The sequence below is a fragment of the Sinocyclocheilus rhinocerous genome, unplaced genomic scaffold (genome assembly GCF_001515625.1).
Source record: "Sinocyclocheilus rhinocerous isolate Xijiao unplaced genomic scaffold, SAMN03320098_v1.1 scaffold1880, whole genome shotgun sequence".
Taxonomy (NCBI): Eukaryota; Metazoa; Chordata; class Actinopteri; order Cypriniformes; family Cyprinidae; genus Sinocyclocheilus; species Sinocyclocheilus rhinocerous.
In genome coordinates, this window is record NW_015635022.1 from 481,071 (window position 1) to 507,973 (window position 26,903).

General features: G+C 35.3%; 1 protein-coding gene and 1 pseudogene across 1 annotated transcript in view; one reads left to right on the forward strand and one right to left on the reverse strand.

Moving 5' to 3' along the window:
* LOC107746063 (cilia- and flagella-associated protein 58-like) overlaps positions 1–3,728 on the reverse strand; it is a 90,991-nt pseudogene extending 87,263 nt beyond the window's left edge.
* A 1,868-nt stretch (positions 3,729–5,596) lies between these two features.
* LOC107746052 (E3 ubiquitin-protein ligase NEURL1-like) overlaps positions 5,597–26,903 on the forward strand; it is a 56,955-nt gene continuing 35,648 nt past the window's right edge. Inside the window, exon 1 of the mRNA XM_016560107.1 lies at positions 5,597–6,113. Coding sequence (XP_016415593.1) covers positions 6,032–6,113 — 82 coding nt within the window. The 5' untranslated portion in view covers positions 5,597–6,031. The remainder of the gene's footprint in view (positions 6,114–26,903) is intronic.

A 26,903-nucleotide genomic window follows, 5' to 3' on the forward strand; every position in this document is an offset into this window, starting at 1 on the left:
CGTGTGTGTGTGTGTGTGTGTGTGTACCTTCAGGTCCAGTGCTCGCTGTTGGTTCTGTTGGGAGAGTTGCTCTAGGCCGATGCCATTTTGTTCATTATCCTGCTGGAGTTTAGAGTTGCGACGTTGGAGTTGTTCCATTTCTTTGCCGGTTTTCTCATTTATAATCTGTCAGAAAGAATACAAATTACTTTCACAAGTTCTGCATGTGTGTATACGTTTGTTCCCAACCTAGCTATTCTGTGTGATAAAATAGTTGAAAAATGTCTTCAGATATTAGCTAAATCTGACAAACCCTTTCTCTAGAGAGATTCTCAAATGGAAATGCTGTTCATAAAGTTAAAAAATACAGAAACATACAACTTTTGTAACTTTTACATGAAGTTATTGTTTAATAAAGTTTTCTTCTACAGTTTTAGCAGTTAAAATGAACTAAGATGTCCTACCACTGACCACGGACTGACTTTATGTCACTCCTTCTCCCACTGACCCTAGATCAGAGTTTCGTACTTTGTGTTCCTGGAGCTGTTGTTCCAGTTTCTGCTGATCATCTTGCAAACGCTGGCTCTGCTAAGTCAGTGATTTAATCTCTGAATGTTTGGACTCCAGGTCAGTTTGAAGCTGCTTCACTTCCTTTTCCAACTTCTCCTTCCTCCTGGTTTCCCAATGAATCTCATTCTGACGCACCTGGATGTCCTGCTGGAGCTGTGAGAGAGAGACAGTTTTGTTCCAAATGGCATAAATTACAAATACCTACAAAGGGCACTATCTATATATCTATCTATCTGTCTGTCTATCTGTCTATCTGTCTGTCTGTCTGTCTGTCTGACATACAGACATCATAAGCATCAGCCGGTGTGTGCAAATGACCATTACTTTCAACCCTTCCACCCCTTTAACTTTTAGAGGCACTTCTAAATGGAATACATTCAGAGTTTAAAGTGGTTTGTCAGACCACTTATTGATTTTCTTACTGTGCTATACACAGTAAACAATTTAAGATTTATTTTGCCAGGGAGGTGACAGGGAATCAAATCTGTCCAAATTTACAAGTTTAAGTGCCACATTCACAGGGTTTATTATGTTCCATTTCTCACAACATATGAAGACACAAGACAGGAACTGCTAGAAATTCTTATACGTTTGAAGAGTAACAATCTCCACACACCATACTTCAAATATTGATTTGCTGACACAGATGGACATTTGAGACAAAAAATGCTTTAATTTATCCTAAAACGTATTCATAGCCTTAAAATCGGACAAACAGCAGTAAAAAAACTGCTGATATTGATTCCAGTGATAAAATGAGCCAATTATATTTTAAATGATTGTTTTTGCATGTACTTGTACTTGCGTATGCACTCTGCACACTCACATAAAGTTATATCACAAGACCCAGTGGTGTCATACACAACGTTTTTTATGTTATACCTGAGCAATTGTGTCCATCGCTTTGTTCTTCTCAGCCTCAGTCTCCTGCTGAGCATCAGTGGCTTTAGTGAGGTTCTCCCGGAGAGTCACCACCTCTGACAGCAGCTTGTCTATCTGCTTGGTCAGGTCCTCTTTAATCTTTAACAGATCGCCAATGCTAGACACATTCAAAAAGGTTTATGAACAAGCTTTGTTCCTCATGCCCACCAGAACACCTCAAAAAGGTCCTCTGAAGGCCATCAGGCCGCATTTACCATAGTACGAAGTTATGAATAAAAATAAATATTAGAAAAAGAATTGTGTCAGGCATACAAAAACAATATCTGCAAGATAAAAGCGTGTAACTGCCTGTATTCTACCAGAATCAAAAGGAAAATGGAGAATAGCCTGAACATAAAGTTGTATATTGTTCACCTGTATTCTTGGACCTCCGAGACTCCAGTTCCTTTTTCAATAAGCTTATTGAGACAGATTATATCCTCCTTTAGTTTCTGGATTGTTTCTTTTGCCTGCAACTCCTTTGCATGTGAAGCTTCAACCATTTTCCAGGCCTTGTCAATTTCCTAATCAACAGTAAAATAAACAGATAATTTGCTAAGGCAAACGATGTGGAAAAAGCTCGAAATTAAGTCTAATGTTCTACCATATATGAGGACATCATGCAGAGGTCATCGTGTTTATTTCTGAAGACACAAATGAGCACAACGTCCATTTTAGAGTGCAGTCATTTCAGGCTAATGTACCATTTTAAGGGAGGTGATTGTGGCTTAAGCTAGTTTCATGGCTGTGGATATTTTGATGGTGTTGGACACTATCTCTGCGTTCAGCTCCCTGCATTTGGACATCAGTCTCTTTTCATTCTCGTGGGACTTCCGCAGAGCTTTGGCGATCTTCTCATATTCCACATGAAACTTCTCTAATTTTTTCGTCTCCTGATAACTCATTTAAAACCTCCTCGATGTCCTTTTCCATGGTTTCAAATGTGCTGTCCTCAGTCTGAAAATCAGAAAATGTAAACAGTAAGTGATATTATTAAAAGATGCTGTCTGATAACCTAGGACCTATGCTGACAATGTAAATGTTGAAGATAGTCTGAAAGAGTTGAAGAGAGTCTGAGACTGGCATATTTGTAACAGTTTGCAAGTCTGCAGTAGCACTGCTGATGACATACTGAAATATATGATCAAAACACAAAGAACAAAGAGGCGGCAGCAGGTGCTGGTTTTAATACAGCTGTTGGAGAGTTCACAGGCTTCATGGGGAAAATGAAAGGAATCATACACTGAAGCTTTGCCTAATCTATCTAAATATACAGTTTATTGATTGTGGTCAATCATTCTTTCAAATCATTACTTCAAATCTTTTAGCAATTAAAAGATTTACAAAAGATTGATGGGGTGAAAAAGCCTGAGACGTTTTTTTGGGGGGTATTTTGGCAGAAAAAGACGTAGAAGTAGATAGTAAGTAGTAGATAAATTTGTAGAAGTAGAAGAACTGTTACTGGAACTGACTAACCCTGATAATTAGTTTTCAATTTGCAATTTCTGGTATAAAATAAATAAATAAATGAGTTTATGCTTGTGTTATTAAAAGGGTATAGCAAATAATGAATACAGTTAAAGTGGGACACTTTCTGAAAATTTTCCAATGTGTTGTTTTAAAAAGCATTACAAATATGTGTCCCACTTTACTTGTTTTCACAAAGCATAAACCAAGTTGTTAATGTTTACAACAATGTTGACAATCGTACAAAAAGGTACTTTTAAAAAAATCACCTTATCAAAATGGAAAAGGCTCATAAAACGAGTGTCCATAAAACTGACCCAGTAAAGGTTTTTGTATTTTTATTTGCATTTTATCTTATAGCCTATAAAATATAATTATATAATTGTATATTTCAGCTATTTTCATCTAGCATAAATGGTAGAACTTTAAAAACGTTACAGTACTTTTCACTTTACTGTAACAACTCAAAACACTGAAATGCTTCAGAGTAATGCAATAAATATTTAACATATTTCACTGGGACCACAGCAAAAACTTAGTGTTTGAGATGCTAATAACTAACTTACATATTAGCATCTCAAACGCTAAATTTTAGCTGTGTCTTATTCTAAGATCTAGTATGTCTCCCCACAGTTCGGCAAAAGTTGCAGATGAACATACCTCCATTGTGGTCGTTTGTCGGTCCTCTCTAAAACTCAGCAAAATGTTGTTGTTTTGTATTTAATGAACTGTAACACACATAGTATCCCTGTTTTGCTTCAACGACACGCACGACACTTGTAACGGGACATAGCGCTCCCAAATATTGTGGAGAGAATATTATACAGAGAGAAGACACGATTATTAAGAATAATGAGTAAATAATGTGTAAGGTTCATCAAAGTTGTTTGTGCATGCGCCCTGCTTTGTTTGTGTGTTGTTCTTTACACTAGATGGCAGCTTTACACAGTGCAACTTGTAATAAAGAGCAGTGAAAAATATTTATTAACTGTCAGCATAACCAAAATCCTTTAAACATACAGTATGTATAACATAGGATGAGCTCAGCAAATGTGGGACAAATGAGTATTATGACCAATTGCCTTTTAAAAATTGTCACTTGTCATTCATAATTGCATAAGGATACTGTCATTCTGGAAATGTTTTAATTTATCTGAGGTCATAATAGTGGATCATTAAACTTCAACATCTAACAGAATAGAAATCACCTCCTTTTTTTTTTTTACAATTATTATTGAATAAGGTATGTATTTTGTTACTAGTAAGGATATGTTGTAACTACTGGCTGTAAGGTAATGGTGAACACGTTTTAAAACTGTTCTGATGGATTGTGGTCATTAGTCATCAAACTTTTATGAGTTATATATGAACCGTGTCATTTAACAGTTGGAGCCTTGACATTTACTGAGCTGTTTCTGCATTGTTTTAAGTGCACTTTGCTGGACATTTATGGTCATTAGGTGATCTTGGGCTGGTAGACCACTTTAGACCAGTAACAAACCATCTATTGTACTACATTCCAAAAACCAGCTTAACCATCTTAAGGTGATATAGCATGGATTTTTTTTTTTTATTATCATAGACCCATGCATACTTGATTGATTGATTAATTGGTTGGTTCGTTGATTGATTGTATAATTCTACAAAAACAAAAAAACAAAAATCAACGCTGTGCCTAACTGTGTTCATTTTAAATTTTTCCCACACAAACTGAGAGTATAAAACTTTATCAGTGCTTAATCACAAACCAGTGACATTTCTGGCATTTGATTATGCTCTCTATGACACTCGTGTTCAGGCCCAGATTCAGTCCAAGCTGGGACAAATCCTCTCTGCCAGTCATCCCAAATCTGCAGCACATGTACTCAGGTAAGCAACCTGCTGATTACATAATATGGCAATGTTATTATTAATAATTTTATAATTACACTTCACTGTCCCTAGCCATGCTGAATGGTGTCAGATGACGCAATGAGAGGTGTGGAAGTTCCTAAAGACCTGTTGAGTCACTTAGATTGTGTCTAGCCTAAATGTGTTAGCATTTTCTTAAATAGTCCAGTTGCTGGCCTTATATGGAAGAATTTTAAATATTATATCAATTTGATTCAGATAGCTTTGTGACATGACTGTAAGTAATAAAACATTACCAAAGCTGGGAATAGATGCTAAATAAATGAGTAAGTAAATAAATAAATAAATAAATGTATTTTAGGACTTAAACTATACATTATTATTGATGATTTGTTTCTAATTGTAGACATATTCCATATTGACGTTCATCAATACCTGAAATAGTATTTAAAAAAAAGAACACTGAAATGCGTTTTGAGTGACTATTACGGCGTGTTTTGGCTGTTCCCTTCTGGATCTCCCTTGTATGTTATGTTCGTATTTTCCTGAAGTAGCCTAATGTTGAGTCACTGACTGACGCCAATAAGTGACACATTGTCATCAGTTCGTGCGTCGGCACCTGAGCTGATGAAGTCTGATCTTGCCGCAAATAGTGTTCATATACAGTACAGAAATGTTGGCTTCCCCGTTTAAACGAAAGCATTCAGTAGTAGCCAAATTGTATAGGTGAGTGGATTATATACTTATGAGGAATCATCATGCTGATGGTTGGGGCAGTATATTTCATCTAATCTAAAGTAGAAGCAGGCGCGACAGATGCGCGTTAAATCCCCGATGAAGGCGTGCGTCAAAAACTCACCAAAGCAGGATAACAAAACAAATATCCGAGGGAAGAAAAGTTAGCAAATCAAATCGTTTTTGAGCTGACCTACTTAAATTATCCGGTTTATTCCGATTTCGTTCATTGCAAACCTCCCTCAGTGCCTTTTTTGTGCGTTTTCCCAAAACGCAAACACGCGTCTTCCCACCTGCAGCTTGGGCGCGTTTGGGCAGCTGATGCTTTTCAATGACAGTTCATCGAGCAGAGAAAAACTTGTGGATCTGTAGTCGGTTCACACCCGACTTGTCACGGACATAATAGCAACAACAGATCAAGAGAGGCACGATAAGGGTGAGTTATAGTGCCTGGCGCTCGAAGTGCAACATTTGGAGATCAGCAGCATCAGCAGCAGCACCAGCAGTCATGGGCAACAGTGTGTCCGGAATCAGAGCACTGCACAGGGGACAGCAGAACAGATTTCAAAGACTTCCAAACTCACATAAAGGTTAGTAGTTTATTTGATTTGATTTTATTCTAGTCTTTCTGAAGTAAACAGTAGAGCATGGCGCTCGCAACGGAAAGGTCGTGAGTTCGATTCCCGGGAATGCGAGAAAAAAAATCACTGGGGAAAAAAAAGAGTGTCAAATGCATAAATGTAGTTGCCTATATTGCATATTTATTGTCCCCTATTTTGTACATAATTTGGAATATGGTTTTTAGCTGGTCCAGGTAAGCTGTATTGGCTAACTCTCATCATCTTTATGGTCTACTAGGGCAAGATAGCATGTTCCAAATCAAGTAACCAGCTCAAGATTTTTTAGGAGAGAAGAGATTTTCTTTTTTCTATTTATTCTAAAGTTAAACGTTCTGCACCAGAGAGTAGTTTGTAATTGATAGGCCAAAGGTTCTTACACTTGTGCCACATTCATCAGCTTCTTAAGTGTTGAAAGCAAATAGTGAAACTTTACTTTGTCCATGTTACTCATCACATACCCAATACTGTGATTAATTATTACAGCCATAATAATAACAATGCGCAATTATGAGCAGCTCTGCAAACAATTAAACCCTTAGGACATCATGTTCATTAATATTACTCAGTATTTACTTATGTAAATACACACTGTACTATGTGTATGATCGTTGTACTGTACAGTGTGACCCAAGTTATAAATTATGAGACCAATTCAAAAGTCCAAGCTATCAGAATGACCCAAATTCGCTGTCTGTGCCGGAAGTTCAACTAGGTCCGGTTCACCTGGTTAAAAGTTGAATGGTCTCACTTTCCCTGACCGAGTATCCTTCAGAAACATTATTTTATGTAAGCCTCTCCTGAACTCCTCTCCAACTCCTAGTGGTGCTGCGTAGGAGGTTTGCGGCGATGGAGGTAATTTTTGAGATTCTGTTCTGTTTCAAAGCTCTTCTGATTCATGCATAACAGAGCATCTGATTATGAAGATTATGCCAGTGCGGATATAATTGCGCCCCTCATTAGAAATCTGGCATATTAAATAATAATACAAAAAAATCAAATTTCCTGAAATGGAAAAGTATCATATTTGATACATCAAGCTTTTATGGTTCATTTATTTAAAATAAAAAAAAACACCTACTTCAACTTAAAAACTTAAGTTCAGCTGCCTTAAATTGATAAGTATAATCAAATTGGCTGTACAAGTAATTTCAGCTCAAATTATATTAAACTGTCTTAAAAACAAAAATGAATCATATTACTTAATGAAGTTGAAATTGGTTAAATTAATGACAAAGTAATGGAGGGGGGAAAAAACATATGTTGCCATAAATATGGAGGTTGTACCATAGGAGAAAAAAACACCTCAGTTTTATTCAGAGGCCCAAACCGAGCAAAAATATGCAATTTAGTGCAATGGCTGAGATTTATATGGTCAACATATAATGCAATGCAATACAATGATGTTTGAGAAATGTACAAACAAACATTTCTTCAAAAGCCTGATGAATCATATTTGATACTCACATTTTAATATGATTTTGGATCATGTATGGATAATCGTGAAAACCTAAATTGTCCTATCCATTAGCTTATTATAAATCTTCATCGAATCATATTGGAATGCAATTTATCTGGGAAATATGATTTTTTTTTTTTAAATGTTTGCTAGGCACAAGAATCAAATAACAATCACATAATTTTGTATGACATAAAAAAATGAATAAGTGACTAAGTAAACCTAAATACAGTATTTGCAGATTTTATGCTAAATAAAAATGCCCTAAATTGGCAAACCTATCTATAATATAACTGACTTATAGTGCCATACTTGGGCCCTGCATGAGCTCATCTTTTTAGCATGTGCACTTTGCAGCACAGCACATACAAAATTACAGTAACAGCGTAAAATATTCCCATATGGCTTTTTTTCCCTGGCCAAGATCTGTTTCAAATAAATGTTAAATATTTGTTGTAAATTACACAGCTTAAGGAAATATACATTTTTCTTTATATTATTCTCCACTCATGCTGGCAAAACTCATTCACTTGCATGTTGCATCCATAATCATGTGATTCAAATCAAAGCTTGCAAGGCAGAAAGAGGCCATCAGGGAGATTATGTTACAGATTGCTTTTTTAACATGCTGTACAAGCCCACACACATTTGAATAGAGGACACACACACTTACTCACATAAAGACCCAAACCAACATGACGTTTTCCTTTGGGAACAACAGTTTAGTTCCATTTGAAGTCACTTTTTAACATGGCGAGGCAAAAAAAAAAAATCACAGTAATCTGCTGTGAACTGAATGAATAATAATGGCTCACGGCTCATTTCTGACAGCTGCCTGATATGCCTCAGACAAATTAAAGAAGGTCAGACTCACAGAGAGTTGTTAATAGCTCAAAGGCTTTTTGAGGTTTATTAAGCATTGAAAAGGTGCACATAATTGCCTGATATGTGAAATGAACTCCTGTGCAAGGCAGTTTAACTGATCTGAAATCTGAAAGCGTGGTTTAATACTGATGATGTCAAACGGATAGTTCTGTCGTAATTTCTCACCCTCACATCATTCCAAACCTGCATTAAGTTTTTTCTTCTGTGGAACATAAAATCAATTATTTTGAAGAATGTTGGGCTCCAAACAACATTGGACCCCATTGACTCTCATTTAATGGACAAGAAAGAAAGAAAGAAAGAAAGAAAAAGAAAGAAAGAGAAAGAAATGTGAGTGGAAAAGTTACCCATGCAAAACTTGCTTCCGCGCTGCTAGGGAGATTTTTGGGGGGATTTTTTTTTCCAACTGTATCATCATCTGCCTTGCACAGCATCAATCTCATGACTTAGAAAAGTAATAGATGATGTCTCCAGAAGCCAAGCAATTTGAGCTCTCATTCATGGATGTAGATTTAAACAGTGAAGTGTGTAATTCAAATCCCTGAAGCAAAGAATGAGCAATAGCTCAGCTAATAAATTGTTCTAAGAATGTTGTGCTAACATTTCCGTTAAGTTATAAAAATCTTATTTCTGAATGTTAAAAAAAAAATGTTTCTTGTTTCTTCTAGGGAACATTCCAATCTATAATTTTCCTAACATTATGGGAATGTTACTTTTCAATGTTCTCTGAACATTCTATTTACTAATTTCACTTCTAATGTTATTTTGCTATAATGCTATTCTATTCAAATGTAATAACTTTACCAGCCTTGGCTGTATGCTAATTGTGATGCATGCCTTAGCAAGCACCATTAATGAAAGATGAACCTATTTTTTGTGTGTGTTCTATGGCTCTGTCTTTGTGTAGATTGCCCTAGTTGGTTAGTTACAGAATAACTGGTATTCTTGAATAAATAGAACAGGTATTCTTGAATAAAAATGATCATCTAAGACCATGGTGTTTTTCATCCAGAAGAAAACAGCCCACAGATCTATTGGCAGCTCAGGACTATTAATCAGCAGACCTGATTGTGGAGCCCAAGGCCGTTGATGGGAGCATTTAACATTTCCACTAAGTTCATGAGCTGAAATCTTGCAACACACATGGCTAACCTGACTTTGACTGCATCCAGACTGCCCTCATTCAGGTTGCCTTAACTGTAAGCAGGGAAATTTCAACTAATCACAGCTTGACCCTCTACTTATTACGGAATTGATGTTTGTTTAGTGATTTTGTAGCGCTGCACACACCACTTACCCACACACTGAGTGTTCAACATTCAGAGTGTTGAAACGGAGACTGGAATGCTGTGATTTATCCCTGACTCGCTGTGATTTCTTATATTTTATATATGGCACTTAAAGGTGAACCTTGTAATTCTGGTAATTATTGGCATGAATGCTACAATTTTGCAAAAGCAAAAAATCCTCAGTAAATTGTAATCAGTTTATCTTACATTTTCTTCACAATTCACAGACTACAACAAATCTACGGTATCTTCTTATGAGAAATGTGCTATATGTGCTGCAAGTAAAAATATAGACTAGTAAGATCATAATTTTGTATTTAATACAAGAAGTCATAGTGTTGCAATACCCCCAAGTGCTCCCAAAAGGTTAAATGTTCACTATGTGCAGTAGTTGCACACTAAGGTTTTATTGTATATTTCTGTCCTTAAAGCTGTTATGCAATACAGTTCACCCTCCATTTCTCTTGCCATTACCTCACAGAATGAGTATGAAAATAGACCTCTGTTTCTCAGAGCTAGTGATATAAAAGCTCTGAGGTCACTGCGGTACTCTGGAAGACACAAACACGTGTTAAAAAAGAGCCTCCAAACAGAATCAGTCATCTGATTAAGCCTTTTCATCTAATATTACATAAGCAGAGTTGCACTGGTGAGTCAGGACATATATCTTGTGAAAATTATTGTATTCAGTCCTGAAGTGCATCATGTTTGTCTCAGTCTCAGAGTATCAGATGAGACACCAACAGTCCATGTTTGTGTTTACAAGGTGCCTGTGTTGATACATTGGGTCATATTCATGAAAAAAACAGCATAGCAAATTTCTGTGTAAATCATACATAAATTTACAATCAATTTAATAGCATAAAATATGAATATAAACAAATAAATAAACAAACAATCTGCTTGCATTTTAAGAATAAGAATTTTATTTTATTTTTTTACAATTAATTTATTGATGGTTTGCTAAAGTTTGTCAAGTTGGTGACACTCAATCTTTGAAATATTATATGTTATATAAGTAACCATTCATGAGCAGAATATTATCGAATATTATGCTTTGTTTTCTGAGTTATGTCTGTATTTATTAGCTTTTGGATGGACAGGATTTTTAAACGCAAAGTCAATGCACATTTTACAGTTATAAAGTCACACCACTGTAGTGATAATTTAGTATTATTTATAAACTATTATAGTATTTATACATATTTTGAATTATCTTTTATTTTTACATTTTCAGTTTGTTTGTTTTAAATATTTCTTTATTTTATTTTTATACTTATTTCAGTTTTAGTGCTTAAACTTATTTCATTTGAGTTATAGCTGGCAAGGCAACATTTCAAATTTTTTTTGTAATATTTCTATTTTATTCCATCTATTATCTTAAACATTTATTTGTTTAAATTATTTAAAATGTTTTTTTTAATAGTTTTAGGGAACAATAATAACACTGTACCATTGTTTTCATTCATTTGTCCACACTGGTCTCTTATACTGTGGTAAAATCTATCATCAGATAAGCTAACACATAAAACAGTACAAATAGTGTTTAGTCACTTTATATGTCAGCAAAAATAATTTGTGGACAGAACAAGCTGGGTTGTGGACCGGACCTTATTATTAGAAGCAGAAGGTGTGGCTGCACAAGACTACGCTATATTTGTCCAGCTTATGTCAGCGCATTGGAGTGTGAATCATAAGAGGCGTACCTATGTGCGATTTGTTCTTAGACAGATTATTGATTGATTCTTTGTGATGTCTTAAGATGAAAAGTACTGCATTGTGTATAATGTACATACCACATAACTGCACACACACTGAAACATACATGTACACAAATGCGGCACACACACACACACACACACACAACATGTTAGACGTGTCTCTCTGGGTATGCATTGTGATTATTATGGGTGTGGTGTTATCATGGCTTTATCAACTTGTCAGTTAAACAGATCTTAGTTGTGTAAAAGAAAAACACCCTCCAAAAACACAAGCTGGTCATGTGACTGTGTCAGTTAAAGATGATCCGATGTTCCCATAATAAAACGGAACTGTACCACCTGCTGCTTTTGGAAACAGTACAATAGTCCTGTATTTACTTTCATTTTACTAACAGTCAAATATAGTCTGTTTATTTGTATAGCACTTTTCACAGTGCATATTGTTTTAAACCAAATTGTGCCCAGTGACTAAGCTAAACACCCCACTTACTGTATGGTCTGAAATTGTATTTATGAAACATAATGACTTTATGGGGTAAGATAAATCTTTAGTTTCAGTTCTGGGTACTTTAGAATAAGACAAAAATGATTAGTACTGTGATCCTAAAAGTCACTGGTGAGGTTTTTTTTATGTGGGATTTGGGATATTACTGCAGCATGTCGTGAAGTTATTTTCCTCTGTAAACACAATTAGAAAAACCTGTTGACTTTATATAATAATAATACATTTGACTCATATCTTGCATACTGACCCTTGTGGAGTGCCATGTCCCTTTCCACAAGAAGAGCACTTGAAATAAATTTTGTTCTGCAAAATGATTTTAGTGAGATTTAGAATATGTATGGTGGGTTTTCTAATTTAGGTTGTTAAAAAAGAAAATGACCTCCGATCAGAACAAAGTCATTCATGTCATATATTATTTAAGCGAGTGCTGTGAGCAAACAGACAGGCACATGAAAGCCTAGACACAGTATAACTAGATAAAATGGAGATAGAATGAAAGATGAACAAGAGAAGGACATAGAAAGAAAGGTTTCGACAGAGAGTCAAAAATGCGTTCTTGACTCATACTGACTAAAAAACAAAAACAAAATGCCCATGTTCTTTCACAGTCATTTGACTGGGTGTCTGAGTGCAGCTTTAGGCCCGAAACACACAAGGCGAGTACACAATTGTAAATGCTTCTAGCTATACAAGCTCTATTTAACGTGTTGTTGAATACTGAAATGTGTCAGAATGCACAGCAAATACGTGTTGGTATTGCTGCAAGGGGCACTGTAGTGGCCATTTCAGGTCTTCTCACCCTTTTCAGGTCAATTTACAGTCATGGTGCAACATTTTGAAGAGAATGGAATTGCTGAGAAATTAGAGCCCGGTCTCATGAAAATGCGTATAAATAGTACGCCAAATAAAAACGAAAACTCGTGGTATTGATACGCAAAAATGGACTTTGGCGTGTATATGCTACGCACGTGTTTGGCGTGCATATAATACACAGTTTTCGCATGCATATGATACGAAATTTGTTGGCGTGCATATGATACGCAGTTTATGCATACATATGATACGCATCTACCCCACAACCCTAATCTTACCCATCGCGTAGCATATACACGCCAAAGTCCATTTTTGCATATCAATACCACTAGTTTTCGTTTTTATTTGGCGTACTATTTATACGCACTTTCATGAGATCGGGTTAGAAATTAAAGGTCAAACATGCTTGCTAAATAATTCGGTTATACTTTATTTTGTTGGTCCCCTTTAGACATACTGTTGACTAAAGGGATGACAGTGACAAGACACAGATAATAAAAAGAATAAAAATATGATAAGTAAATAGGAAATAATAATATACAAAAAATATATAAAAAAATACACAATGTACAAAATAGATAATAGATGGTATTTGTGTGTACAGGTGTGTTATGTACAAATGCAAGTTTTTGTGTTAAATAAATAAATGTGTTATAAATAAATAGTGTTGTGTATTACACGTTTATTGCCAAGTTAACTGTTCATGAGATGGATTGCCTGAGGGAAGAAACTATTCTTATGCTTGACCGTTCTGGTGGTGAAATATTACTGTTTTTACTGTATTTTTGATCAAGTAAATTCAGCCTTTATGAGCATAAGAGACTTTTAAAAAAAAACATAAAAAATCTTACTGATCCCAAATGGTTGGACAGTCTAACATACACACTAGTTTTACTTGGCTATAGCAGATTGGACGTAGATACAACAAGCGGTACAACAAATGGTAGCTCCAAAGGTGAAACATCTTGATCCCCAGTTTTACTGGACCTTTTATTAACTTTGTGTTTTGAAATCTATAATTAGATATACAGAGACAGAACAATCATTGTTCTTTCCTTTGAGCCTGGGTCCAGACAGATGATACATAAGTTTATATTTGTGAAGCCATGCCTATGAGTAATGGTGGGAACTGTCTCGACTGAGGAACCTGACAATATGATTAAATAGCCTTAAAAGCAGCAGTGATCTGACCCCCTGGCTGGAACAAACTCTTTCAGAAGCCAAAAAGTAGCTTTGTCTGTTTGTAAAGAAGCGCTCTGTATGCCACCACAACACAAGGCTCATTTATCATAAGCAAACTACAGAGCATAAGTAAGATTTATCGAAAATGTAGATACTCGTGTTTTTTAGCAGAGTTTTTCTCTTTTCACAAATGTCGCTAGTCTTATAAGTTATGTCCAAATACTAGCTTACTAGCACATTGCACAGCATTTACAGAAAACTGCCTATTTCTATTCTTTTACAATAAAGAGACGTTTACATCAAGCACGAGAACTATAAAGATAACTAAGTATATAAGTCCACGCCACAACTAAAGCCAAAGATGAATAATATCGTTGGAATAACTTTGGAGAATTTTTCTCCAGCTGATAAATGATAAAAAAAGCATAGATAGCCAATCAGAATCCACCCGAAAATTAAAGAGCTTGAGCATTTAAAGTGGCAGATGACAGAACTGTGGCGCATTTACAATAAACACAACGCTATCATGCACTGGTGTGGACGCTAAACTAGATAACAGGAACGTTGTCAGAACTTTGGCTAACGTTCTGGCAAGGTTCTCTCTAAGTTATGAACAAACATTCTTCCTAAAGCCTTAATATAATGTTCATTCAGTTGTCTGGTCTTTAATAACATTCTCAAAAGGATAGTACAAAAATATGTATACATCGTTCATGGAAAGTTTTTTTTCCTGAAGCGTTTTAGTTAGACCTTTTTTTAAAGGTTACTACTCGTTTCAGAATGTTCCGAGAACATTTAAAAATAACATTCCAATTACGTTTACAAAATGATCAAACTGAATGTTCCCTTATCCTTCACATAACCATGAAAAACGTTTTTAAAAACTGGACATTTTGAACATTCAGAAATAACATGTTCATAATTTAATGGGAATATGTTGTGGAACGGCATGAGAGTGAGTAAATGATGGCAGAATTTTCATTTTTGGACGAACTATCCCTTTAAATCGCCTCACTGCACTGGATGTGTATTTTCATAGTTAAGTAATACCAGACTTGGAGCTTGCCTATTGTTGAGGGGTTCTTGCCAAGTTTCTCTTTAGAGTTGAAAGGGATTCTCTGTAAGTTTAGTTGGGGGATTTGTCCATGTTTTAATGCATTTCAGAGCTTTATAAGCCATGCATGATCAGTCAGGCATTCAGCCCCCTGGTGAAACTCCCTGTTGGGGTTTCCCCCACCACGTCACAGGTGGAGTCCAAACCAACCAAGAACCAGATGCAGAAACAGATGATTTTTTTTTCCCTGCAAAGAAAAACCACTATGTCAGATTTGGAACTGTTTCTTTTCATGCATATTTACACAAAGAATGTTGAAAAAAGGCCGCACACCAAACACTGTTCGTTGAAACTAACAGGGCACGATAAATCACAGTTTCGGTGCGATAAATGACCCAATGCCATATAAGTGATTGAATTCTCTTTTATATAACTACTTATTAATATGATTTGATTGGTTTTGCCTGTCAGTATTACATTTCTTTTTTCTAAACTTATGTGGCATTTTCTGTGAATATGGTACACAGTCGAGGTATTGACGGTGGAAGAGAGTGCTGGTCATTCACTCCCCCCACCGACAATCCTTGCTGGTACCGAGACTCAAACCCGAGACCTTTGGGTCACAAGTCCGACTCTTTAACCATTAGGCCACGACTGCCCAGATGCGTCGGTCTCTCCAATATCAGAGGTTTCGACCTTTATGAATATATGTTATATTGAAATCATACAACTATGATTTCACATCTACTGAATTAAATTCACATCTAATTCATTAAATTAAATATATCTGTGTGATATATGTGAAATATGTCTGTGTGTTGTTGTTATTATTATTAACTCATTTTGCCATTCAGCATTTCTTAAAAATCATTTTTTAGTTCTTTAGTTTGAGTTTATTTAAGTGCTTGAAAATGACAAAATGACATACAAGGTTTGTTTTTCTTAATTATTTAAAAATTGATATAAATAATAATAAATAATATAATGTTGAAAAATGAACTGAAAACAAATAATGTCTAATATATAATTTGCTCTCATGAGATTGACAATCAATATTTTCTGAAGGTTATGCACTTCGTTTTTCACTGACCATTTATTGAAAAAGAAAAAGTTGCAGGCCCATTTTGTTGCTTAATCATGAAAATTCCCATGCAATTCATATTCAAATGTCAAATGTTTTATTCAGATAAACAGCACTGCATTGTTTGTTGTGTAGGTGGTTCTTGGCGACAGGGACACTATTTGTTGTGTCTATATGTTGCAGAATAGAAAACCTACCATATTTTGAGCCTTTGGTAATATATATGCCATATTGTGGGACATTATCCAAAGAACCAGCATTCTCTCTTTTCCTCCTCATCTCTGTCTTTATCCACCTCCACATCCTGGCCCTCGGGCCTAGACTGCACTGCGTGGGCCCCGGCATGTGTGCTTGTGTGTTTTGACCTGTAGACGCCGTGTTGACATAGTGCTCAGTACTGCATAAGCTGATAAAAATACAAGCGTTTGGGCTGCTGTGCTCAGGTCCTGCAGTATTACACAATCAGAGCACTGGCCCATGTATTGTGATATTTTAATATGAGAGACTTTAGCACCAGAGGCATTTTAAATGATGTTTGTACTGCATTGTTCTTCAAGGTAAAACTATATAAAAGAGTAGCTAGCATTACACAACCAGTTCCCATGAGCCAATGATGTATGTAATCTTTGACTTCACAGTAACTTTAACATCATGCACAACCACACACTGATGCTGCTTCAAAACCTACTCGGCTGCAATCGGAAGCAATATGTTAAGGGATGGCGTTCAAAATCCAAAATTATTATTAGTAGTAGTATATATATTTCTTAACGTAGTATTATTATTATTATTATTAATATAATAATATAATAATATCCTCTTTATCCACATAGGAACCAAGAATAAAACAATTCCTGCCTCACCTTTACCATTTACACTATCCTTTCCCTCTCCCCGTCCTCTCTTTCTCTCTCTCTGATAGGATAATCTGGCGAGCGAGCGTCGACCCATGTGAGGATGGGATTACACTTTTATTTGCAGAGCTTTTATCCTGCTTGCCATCTGTAGATACACGAGAGAGACAGAAAGCGGCTTTGACTTTCAGGGTCCATTTCTGACCACTCTGCTCCAAAAATTATCACCTCACATGTGCGCAGGGAAAAAAAAAAAAAAAAAGCTTAAAAAAATAATCACATTGAGCCATTTCATAATACAAAAACAAACAAAAAAAGAGTTTGCTAATAATACTTTTTACTATAATTTTACTATTACATATTCATAGTATTATTTAAATAATAAAAATATATTTAAATATATTATTATTCGGAGAGAATTTTTATTTTATTTATTTATTTATTTTTGTTCGCAAAACAGCATTGTGTGATGTCACAACCATATACATTTCTGAACAAGATGTTTTTGAATTTTATTTCAAATTTTCTGGAAGAACTTAGGAACTTGAATATTAAAATATGTCTATACTGCATTTTGTGTGTGTTCAAAAGAGCAACGAAAATCTGGTTTTCCATGATTATGTCCCCTTTAAATCTTTTACTCACTGTCCTGAAAGTCCTCATGCAGCGGAGCTCAGCTAGAGGTCAACACTTCACCCTTCAGGATCCGTCTTGTCCTTCATCGCCTGCAATTAACAGCACTGCCTGCAATCTGATCCTGGAGCCCTACAGATGACTCCTACTGTCAGCTCATCACCTCCCCTGGAGGTGTCTGCTTCAGTTCCTACAGCGCTCCAAAGTGTCTCCCAGGCAAACACTGTTAGATCCTATTCCCCTCTGTAAAAGAGATTTATCTCTAGATAATTAAGCCTACTGATGTACGCCATGTATGCGGTTGCTACAGGTCCTGATGTTTAATATAATGAGAATGCCCCCTTAGGTGTGAACAGAAGACATAGAGAACTAGAGTAAAGAATATGATATCTGACACATGTAGAAATGCACAGGCATGGGCAGGTGTCAACACAAACACTCACAGTCACACCTATTCTTGTAAAAATCTCCTATAGGCTTAAAATAAAAAATAAAATTATAATAATCTGTATTTTTTTTTTTTTTTATCCGAAACCATTTTAGTTAGGAATAACCCAACATAATCAAAGCCATTCAAAATTTCTCGTTGTGAGGAGAAGGATTTTGGACCAATGAGATTTTACTGTGGGCGGAGGAAATCTGCCTTACACCTTTTTGCATTATTTACAGTTTAATTAAGACATAACTTGAGCCAGGTTTTACTATATCTGTGAGGGCACATTTGGCTCTCAAAACTATAACCAAACACTCTCTCACCATCAAACACAGACACTTATATTTTAATTTAGTACTAATTTCAGTTAGATGCTTGTTTTAATTTTAAGTAATCTGGTATTTGTATTTTTAAGCTTTATTTCAATTACCAAAAACATTTTAGTTAAGAGTAACCCAACACAATCTAAGATACTCTCTATTTTTGAGAAGAAGCATTTTGGACCAATGAGATTTCACTGTGGGCGGGGCTAGCAAACACAAGGCAGATTTACATGGAGATCTGTCTTACACCTTCTTGCATTATTTAAAATTTAATTAAGACATAACTTGAGCCAGGTTTTACAATATTTGTGAGGACACATTAGGCTCTCAAAACTATAACCAAACATTCTAATCATCAAATGCATACACAAACAAACATTTCGCAACAAGTAAAGTGAAACAGAAAAATAACCAAATCAGTTTTGTAGCTTTTGTGGACGTTCTCTGTCCTCAGAAAACCTGCTTGGCTTGTTTTGAAAAGTCTCAGAATATAAATGTCCTGACTTCAAAATCTCCTCTGTGTCCTTTCAACAATTCTGAGAGTTAAAACACTCACCTTAAACAATATGTAATATCAGGCTCTCCAGGCCAGAACTGTGACCAACTCAATCAACACTGAGTTATGAGAGCAGCATTTGGCATATGCTTAATATGACTGTCAGAACCCAACCAGATTTTAAATATGTAACAGTTTTCCTGTATGCACAGTGTCTTGAGGGAATCTGGGGTTTGTGATCAAATCTGTTGTGGTGTGCAAGTTGACTGTTGAGCTTCTTCCACCGTGGTGTGCAGCCAGATTTCAGTGACGGATTGGCCCAAATGTAATCCTGAGACCGCAGAGTGTATTAGAGCTAATAGTTGTGGCTTCACCTCATTGGACATGCTTTAGCACCGACTCACAGTCAGATATACGTCCAGCACTCAAAGAGAGTACGTGCCACCAGAGAGTTTTAAAGAGAAACAGACTTTCTTTCTTTACTTCTTTCAGCTCTTTTTATGCTTCAGTCACTCGTACACAAAGCTATGCTTTAAAGCTTTTGTTCGCGGTAAATGTGCATAGCTATGAATGTTTAGCTGTTCAGTGTTTAACTTTCTATTTTAAAGTAAACGTTTACAGTGAAGTGCAAAGTTGAATAGCTGAAAGAAATAAATCACTTTATTGAGCAAGGATGTAATAAATTGATAAAAAGTGACAGTAGAGAATTTTACATTGTTACAAAATGTTCTTTTACATGTTCTATTTTTCAAAGAATCCTGAAATAAAATGTATCACAGTTTCCACATAAATATTAAGCAGCACCACTAATAACATTGATAATAAGAAATGTTTCGTGAGCTCCAAATCAGCATTTTAGAATGATTTCTGAAGGATCATGTGACACTGAAGACTGGAGTAATGATGCTGAAAATTCTGCTTTTTGCATTACAGAAATAAATTACATTTTAAAATATATTCAAATAAAAAAAACTGCTATTTTAAATTGCAATAATATTTCATAATATTACCGTTTTACTGCATTTTTAATCAAATAAATGCATCCTTGGTGAGCATAAGAGACTTGTTTCAACAACAGTTTAAAAAACACCAAAATCTTCAACGGTTTTGCATGTATTTCAGTTACGCACACTGCTACCTTTCACTACTGATCTCAGGCTGAACCTGTGCCCTGTGCTCAGGCCAAAAACCCTTTACTAAAAGCCTGAAACATGTGCAGCCCAGTAAGCTGATATAACATCCATGTGGTTAGATGTGAGATAAGGTCGCTTTAACTGCTGCTATAAAATTAAAAGTGAAAGCTCTGCATGATTTTGTGGTGCATTATAATGCTAACAGCGCAAGCTGAAAGCAATCACAAGTGGTGCTAAAATCACAAGACATAAATTCTGAAAATGCTCATCTGGGTTATCTGGTCCAGTTCTTGCAGGCCTTTTCAAAAACCGCAATCATCAACACAGCCCATGACTGATTGAAAATTCAGCTTTTTGCATTACAGAAATAAATTACATTTTAAAATATATTCAAATAAAAAAAACAGCTATTTTAAATTGCAATAATATTTCATAATATTACCGTTTTACTGCATTTTTAATCAAATAAATGCATCCTTGGTGAGCATAAGAGACTTGTTTCAACAACAGTTTAAAAAACACCAAAATCTTCAACGGTTTTGCATGTATTTCAGTTACGCACACTGCTACCTTTCACTACTGATCTCAGGCTGAACCTGTGCCCTGTGCTCAGGCCAAAAACCCTTTACTAAAAGCCTGAAACATGTGCAGCCCAGTAAGCTGATATAACATCCATGTGGTTAGATGTGAGATAAGACTCACACTAACTGCCGCTATAAAATTCAAAGTGAAAGCTCTGCATGATTTTGTGTTGCATTATAATGCTAACAGCTCAAACTGAAAGCAACCACAAATGGTGCTAAAATCACAAGACTGCTACGTAAAAGCCAAAATCTGAACATCCTCATTTTATCTTATACGGTCCAGTTCTGGTAGACCATTCCAAAAACTGCAATCATCAACACAGCCCATGACTGATGCAGAATCAAATTTATGTCAACGCACTGTATGAAAATATGGAACATCTGGAGAGGATTAACACTGGAATAATGAATAATAAACAGCTTGTAATGATCTGATCAGTCATTTCCATGATACACATGATTTCTGCAAGCAATATTATATGGATCACAGGAAAAAGGGCCAGAGATAAGGGCTACTAGAAAAAAAAAGTATTTATCTGTATGTCCATCTGTTTGTCCACCCATCCATCCATCTTATCATGTATTTATTATGGCAATAAACTATGCTTCAGCTTTAATAATACTGATCCTCCTTCTCCAGAATATCTTACTTTTAAGTTTCATACAACCAGCTATAAGGCTTATTTTCGATGTAATCCTGCTCAATCTGTGTGCATGTGTGCGTATTATTAAACCTCAATGACAGATCCTATTACCACTCGACTTTTATCTCTTCTCATTGGTTCGCTGTCAGCTCACAACTCTCTTCTCTTTTATTAAATCCAACGAGTCCAGCCCCCCACCCTCCACCCAGAATGTACTCTAAAATAAGGGAACATTATGTAAAAAAAATAATTAAACACACTAAAAATAAACACACTAAAGAGAGCATTCAACAAGAGGTTCGCAAATTATAGCATGATCTCAGACTTTTTCTCTCAGATCTTTTGTGATTAAAAATTAGAATGTGAATTAGAAAAAATAATGCTTTTAACATTAACGCAACATTCAAATGCTGCTTTTTCAAATATTTAATTCTCTCCTAAATTAAAATGAAGACACACACACTTTTTTTTTTTTTTACATGTATTAGATTACTACCGTGGTATGCAAATGATATGTGAATATGGTAATCATTCATCTGATTTTTATTACCATTTGATGCCATGGTTGCACCACAGTCATTTTTGCAAGGGGAGCTCCAGTATTGAGCTGTTTATTTCTCTCTCTCCCTGCACATGTCTGTAATAATGAGAGCATCTAATGTTTCTTTGTAATATTTTGCACATGGTATGCTGCTGTACTAGAGATCTGTGTTTGAATGGTCTTTTTGTTTAGAAACTTTATGAGTGTGTGTGCATGTGCGTCTATAGACCCTCCTCGGCTTCTCTCTGCAGCTGCCTCCATATTTAGTTACTGCAGTGACTCGGTAGATGTAATGTGGTGTTTGGGTTTGTTTCATGTTCTTGCTTTCATGTCTTTTATTTTTTAGTTTGATTCATGCTGTCAGTGTCATGTTTCTCTTGCCCTCATGTATCTCTGCCTTGTGTATGTGTCATGTTCTCATTGGTTATTGTCTTGTCATGTGATTATCAGTTCTGTTTTCTGATTGGTTGTCTTAGTCATGTGTCTTGTTTCCCATTGGTTTGTTCTTGTCATGTGACCTGTATTGTTTGCTATAAGTAGCCATCATGGTGCCACTGTCTCTCGGCTTGTATTGAAGTTGTAACCCGCTGTCGATGAGTCTAGTCTGTTTATGCCTCGTCAAGTCTGTTTATGCCTAGTTAAGTCTGTTCAAGTCAAGTCTAGTCAAGTCTTCGTTTATTGTTTGGATGTTTGGATCACTTGTAAATAAAACTGCACATGGGTTCTCACTACGCTCGCCTTCCGTGGACTGAATCATTATAGTAGAACAGAGAGAATAATCTTTTTCTTGCTATAGTTTGGATTTACTTCACCTACACCACTTACTATGGTATTGTTTATACACAATAAAATGACTTTTTTTTAGTATCATGGCAACGTCATGATGGTAATACCATGGTATTTTTTGATGTACCTTGGGCTTCCAACAACAGAGAAAAATCCAGATGGTCATACCTGGTTCTAGATGGGCAATGCTGGCTATGAATATTCATAAACAGCATCACAAACTTGTGTAGTTGGAACTACAACTCTCAGCCTGTGGTTAGATAGTTTCCTGTTACTGTGACATTAAAAATGGTTTCACACTTTATTTTAAGGTCCAATTCTCACTATTAACTAACTATTAAGTATGACTCTTGCCTCAAACTCCTAATTTGCTGCTAATTAAAAGTTAGTAAGGTAGTTGTTAGATTTAGGTATGGAGTAGGATTAAGGGAGAATAAAGCATTAATATGTGCTTAGTACTAACAAACAGCCAATATGTAATATGCATGCTAGTTAATAATGAGAATTGGTCCTTTAACATGTTACCAAACAGCTTATGTGCAGTACAATCTATATCTCTCATTCCATTTAAACATATACAGAATACACACATTACATTCTATATATTTTAGCGTGTCAACAGTCAGCACCATATTGAAAGAGTGCACATGCGCATAAATGTTCAAGGAAACCTGGAGGATTACGTAGGAAGGAATTTGTGATGAACTGAACATCAAATAAAGCAAAACAAAGGGGAACAAAAACAAAATGTGAAGTAGCAACAGCATCTCAGAGAAAGTACGTTGCTTGGAGAAACAATGCTGCTGACTGAATGAGCCACATGTGTACGGGAGTAAAGTGTAAGCCAATCACATAACATGATTTTTAAAAATGAACGACTTTCTGTAGTTTGTGTAAATTAACTATGATCATTTTACATTCATTGAGATCTTGAATTGATTAATTAACTCCACCATCTGCGTTTTACATCATTTACAAAACTGTTTAACCAACATGGTTCAAACGATGGATGTGCAACTGTTACTACAGTTTTGGGAAGCTAGTGACTAGCTAGTTAATTTGGTTAAGTTACGTCGTTGTACAGCAAACTCACTCACCTCTGGTCAGCTTGGTTTTCCGCTGCCTAACCAGCTAACAACCCATACGGAAATTCAATATATGATATATATTGCTCTATATGATATTGCCATATATGTCACCTGTAAGGCAATATAAACTTTTTACATATGTACATTATCTGGGTATATGTGTATGTCATATATGAAATTCCCATTATAAAATTTGTATAAGTACATAAATTAATAATTCTTTTAGATGGTACTATATGTAGCAACCATATATGTGACCAATATATATTTTATTTATATATGCAACAAAATGTCTGTTTATATAAGTTTTTTAAACAATTTTACATGTCTTCCATTTCCTAATAGGTTTCTATAATGTTTTTACTTCATATGACAATATATTTCATATATGGAAATTTAATGTACATATAGCTACTACTAGTGTATGGAAACAACCAGACAATATATATATATATATATATATATTTTTTTTTTTTTTTTTTTTTTTTTATCAAAACACTTTATACGGGTCACCAACTAACTCAACTCACCTAGCCTTTTCAACAGACTGTCATCAATGTTAAAATACATCAACATTTACTTTAAATAAATGTACATAAATGTACAAATGTAAAGACATAATAGCATACAGATTACAAACGCTCACGTTTTATGTGAATGTACTGTCTATTTCTCTATCTGAGCGGACATGTGTGATTTGAACCCTGTGCAACTGTGATCCCTGGTTGTCATGGAAACCTCCACTATTCTGCAGCTGCTGTTCAACAGCAGATGATGGCAGTAAAAATGAGAGCATGCACACACACACACATACTCACCAACATTACACACAGAGACTCGCACCTTTGGGGGACAGGGGGTGTTTACTTGATACACACCAGCTTGCACGGCATGACACTAGCAGCAATGTCTGTCCTTGATCAATATTATCAAGCTAAATTTGGCTCTGGCCTGCAGTTTTCTCATCTACCACCAAACAACAAGAAGGAGATTATCAGCTTGAGGCATCGTGACCAAGCGTATCATTCAAGAGTTACAAACCACTCAAATTCACAATAGCACATAATGGAAGCACATGCAGTCTTAAAGTCTAACACATCAACTGGACTTTTAATTTATTTAACATCAGCTACTAAAGAACACTCAGTGTCAGACCATGCAAAGCAATAGTGAGACTGATTAGTGTTTATCCATATGTCAGGAAAAGTCCCCGTATGGTTAACATAAACGCCAGCAATTGTAGACAGATGCGAAATGGAGTTCCAGCAGGGAATATAGGCCAAACAAAAGTGCTTATGTAATCAGATTTATTATGAAGAAAGAAATATGGCATGGACTGTGATACAAATCATACAATAGTATCCATGGCTGAGTTCCAATTAAACACACACAATACAATCTATAGTGGTAAAATAAGTAATGGATAATGTATAGTAGAGATTAAACCCAGACAAAGTAATCTTCCCTAAGGGTTTATTTTGCAATAATAAAGGAGATGTACATTATCCTGCTTAGCACGTGTCTATTTGTCAAATATATAGAAAACAGACATGAATTTTTGAATTAGGTTGAATTTATTGTATTATGTGAGAGAAAGATACAGCAGAGAGATGCAAAACATGAAACTAGCACAGTCACTGTACATAGGAAATAGGTTGTTAGGGACAACGGTTAAATAGTTTAATAGTCGTTATACAAAAATATTGACCAATCAGAATCATGTATTTCATAAAATATAAAATCTTTAAAAAGTGAGAGAAACTCTTTTTAGATTTGTCAAAGTTGACATTAATACATTATTAATACACTTACTGTATTTGATATTGCCGCCTGTTCATTTTCCTTTCTAATGATTTTATTTTATCAACAGCCCTAGTTCCATTATATATACATATATATATATATTGAAGATAACTAACAACAATAGCATTAACATTAATGAATAGATAAGAAAAAATATATGCAACAGGTATGAAAAAAGATTAGCTTAATGCAGGTCATTTACAGGTAATAATTTGCTTTGACTTTAGTACAGTAAAAATATAAAAGATAATTAAATAATATAGTGGTAATATTTTCCTTACACATTATAAATGAGTAAAAATATATAAATTGCCTGTATATTTTAAAGGGGACAACGGATAAAATTCTCCTCTTTTTTTTTTTGCATTTAGTTAGGTTTCTGGCATCTCTGCCTGCTCAGAAAATCTGAAAAGTAAACATGCAGCCAGTTTGTTATGCGCTGTCTGAGCCTGAAATTGTGTCATCCAGTGATATTTCAATTTGCAGCCAGTTTCTAGATAGCTAGCTATTTGAATAAGACAACCTCCGAGACATATATGGAGTCCAAGGCAGCATTTCATGCACCTTGTGTCCACATGCCCCACGGAACAGAGGGGTGGGGTTATCATTTCATCATATAATTTAAAGAGACATGCACTGAAATGGGTTGCTGTGAACAGAGCTGTTTTTGACAAGGTAAAAAGGGTGTTGTTTTACACGACCATTGAGGAATTTTAACCAACGTATGTTGAAGACATTTCATGAAGGCCCTAAAGAATCAAATCAACTTATGGAAAATGGGCATCTGATGTCCCCTTTAAGTTCTTTGGCATCAAAAAGTTCAAAACCTCTTTTCCAGAAAACAACAAAAAGCCTAGTGAATGTAGTTTTTTTGTGGAATAATAAATGCTTATTCCTTACCGAAACAGTTTCAATTTAAAGAGACATGCACTGAAATGGGTTGCTGTGAACAGAGCTGTTTTTGACAAGGTAAAAAGGGTGTTGTTTTACACGACCATTGAGGAATTTTAACCAACGTATGTTGAAGACATTTCATGAAGGCCCTAAAGAATCAAATCAACTTATGGAAAATGGGCATCTGATGTCCCCTTTAAGTTCTTTGGCATCAAAAAGTTCAAAACCTCTTTTCCAGAAAACAACAAAAAGCCTAGTGAATGTAGTTTTTTTGTGGAATAATAAATGCTTATTCCTTACCGAAACAGTTTCAAAACAATCAATTAACTAACCGACTGACAATGCATTATACACTGTAAAAAAAAAATCTGTAAAATTTACGGTAAAAAACCGGCAGCTGTGGTTGCCGGAATTTTACCGTAAAAAATTTGGTAGCAACGTTTTAGGTTTTATGGTTTTAACTTAAATTTACAGTTAAATACCGTAATTTCATTAACTGATATAATGTTAATATACCAACCTATTGAAGTACTGAAATCTGTTTTGTAACTTTGTAATACAC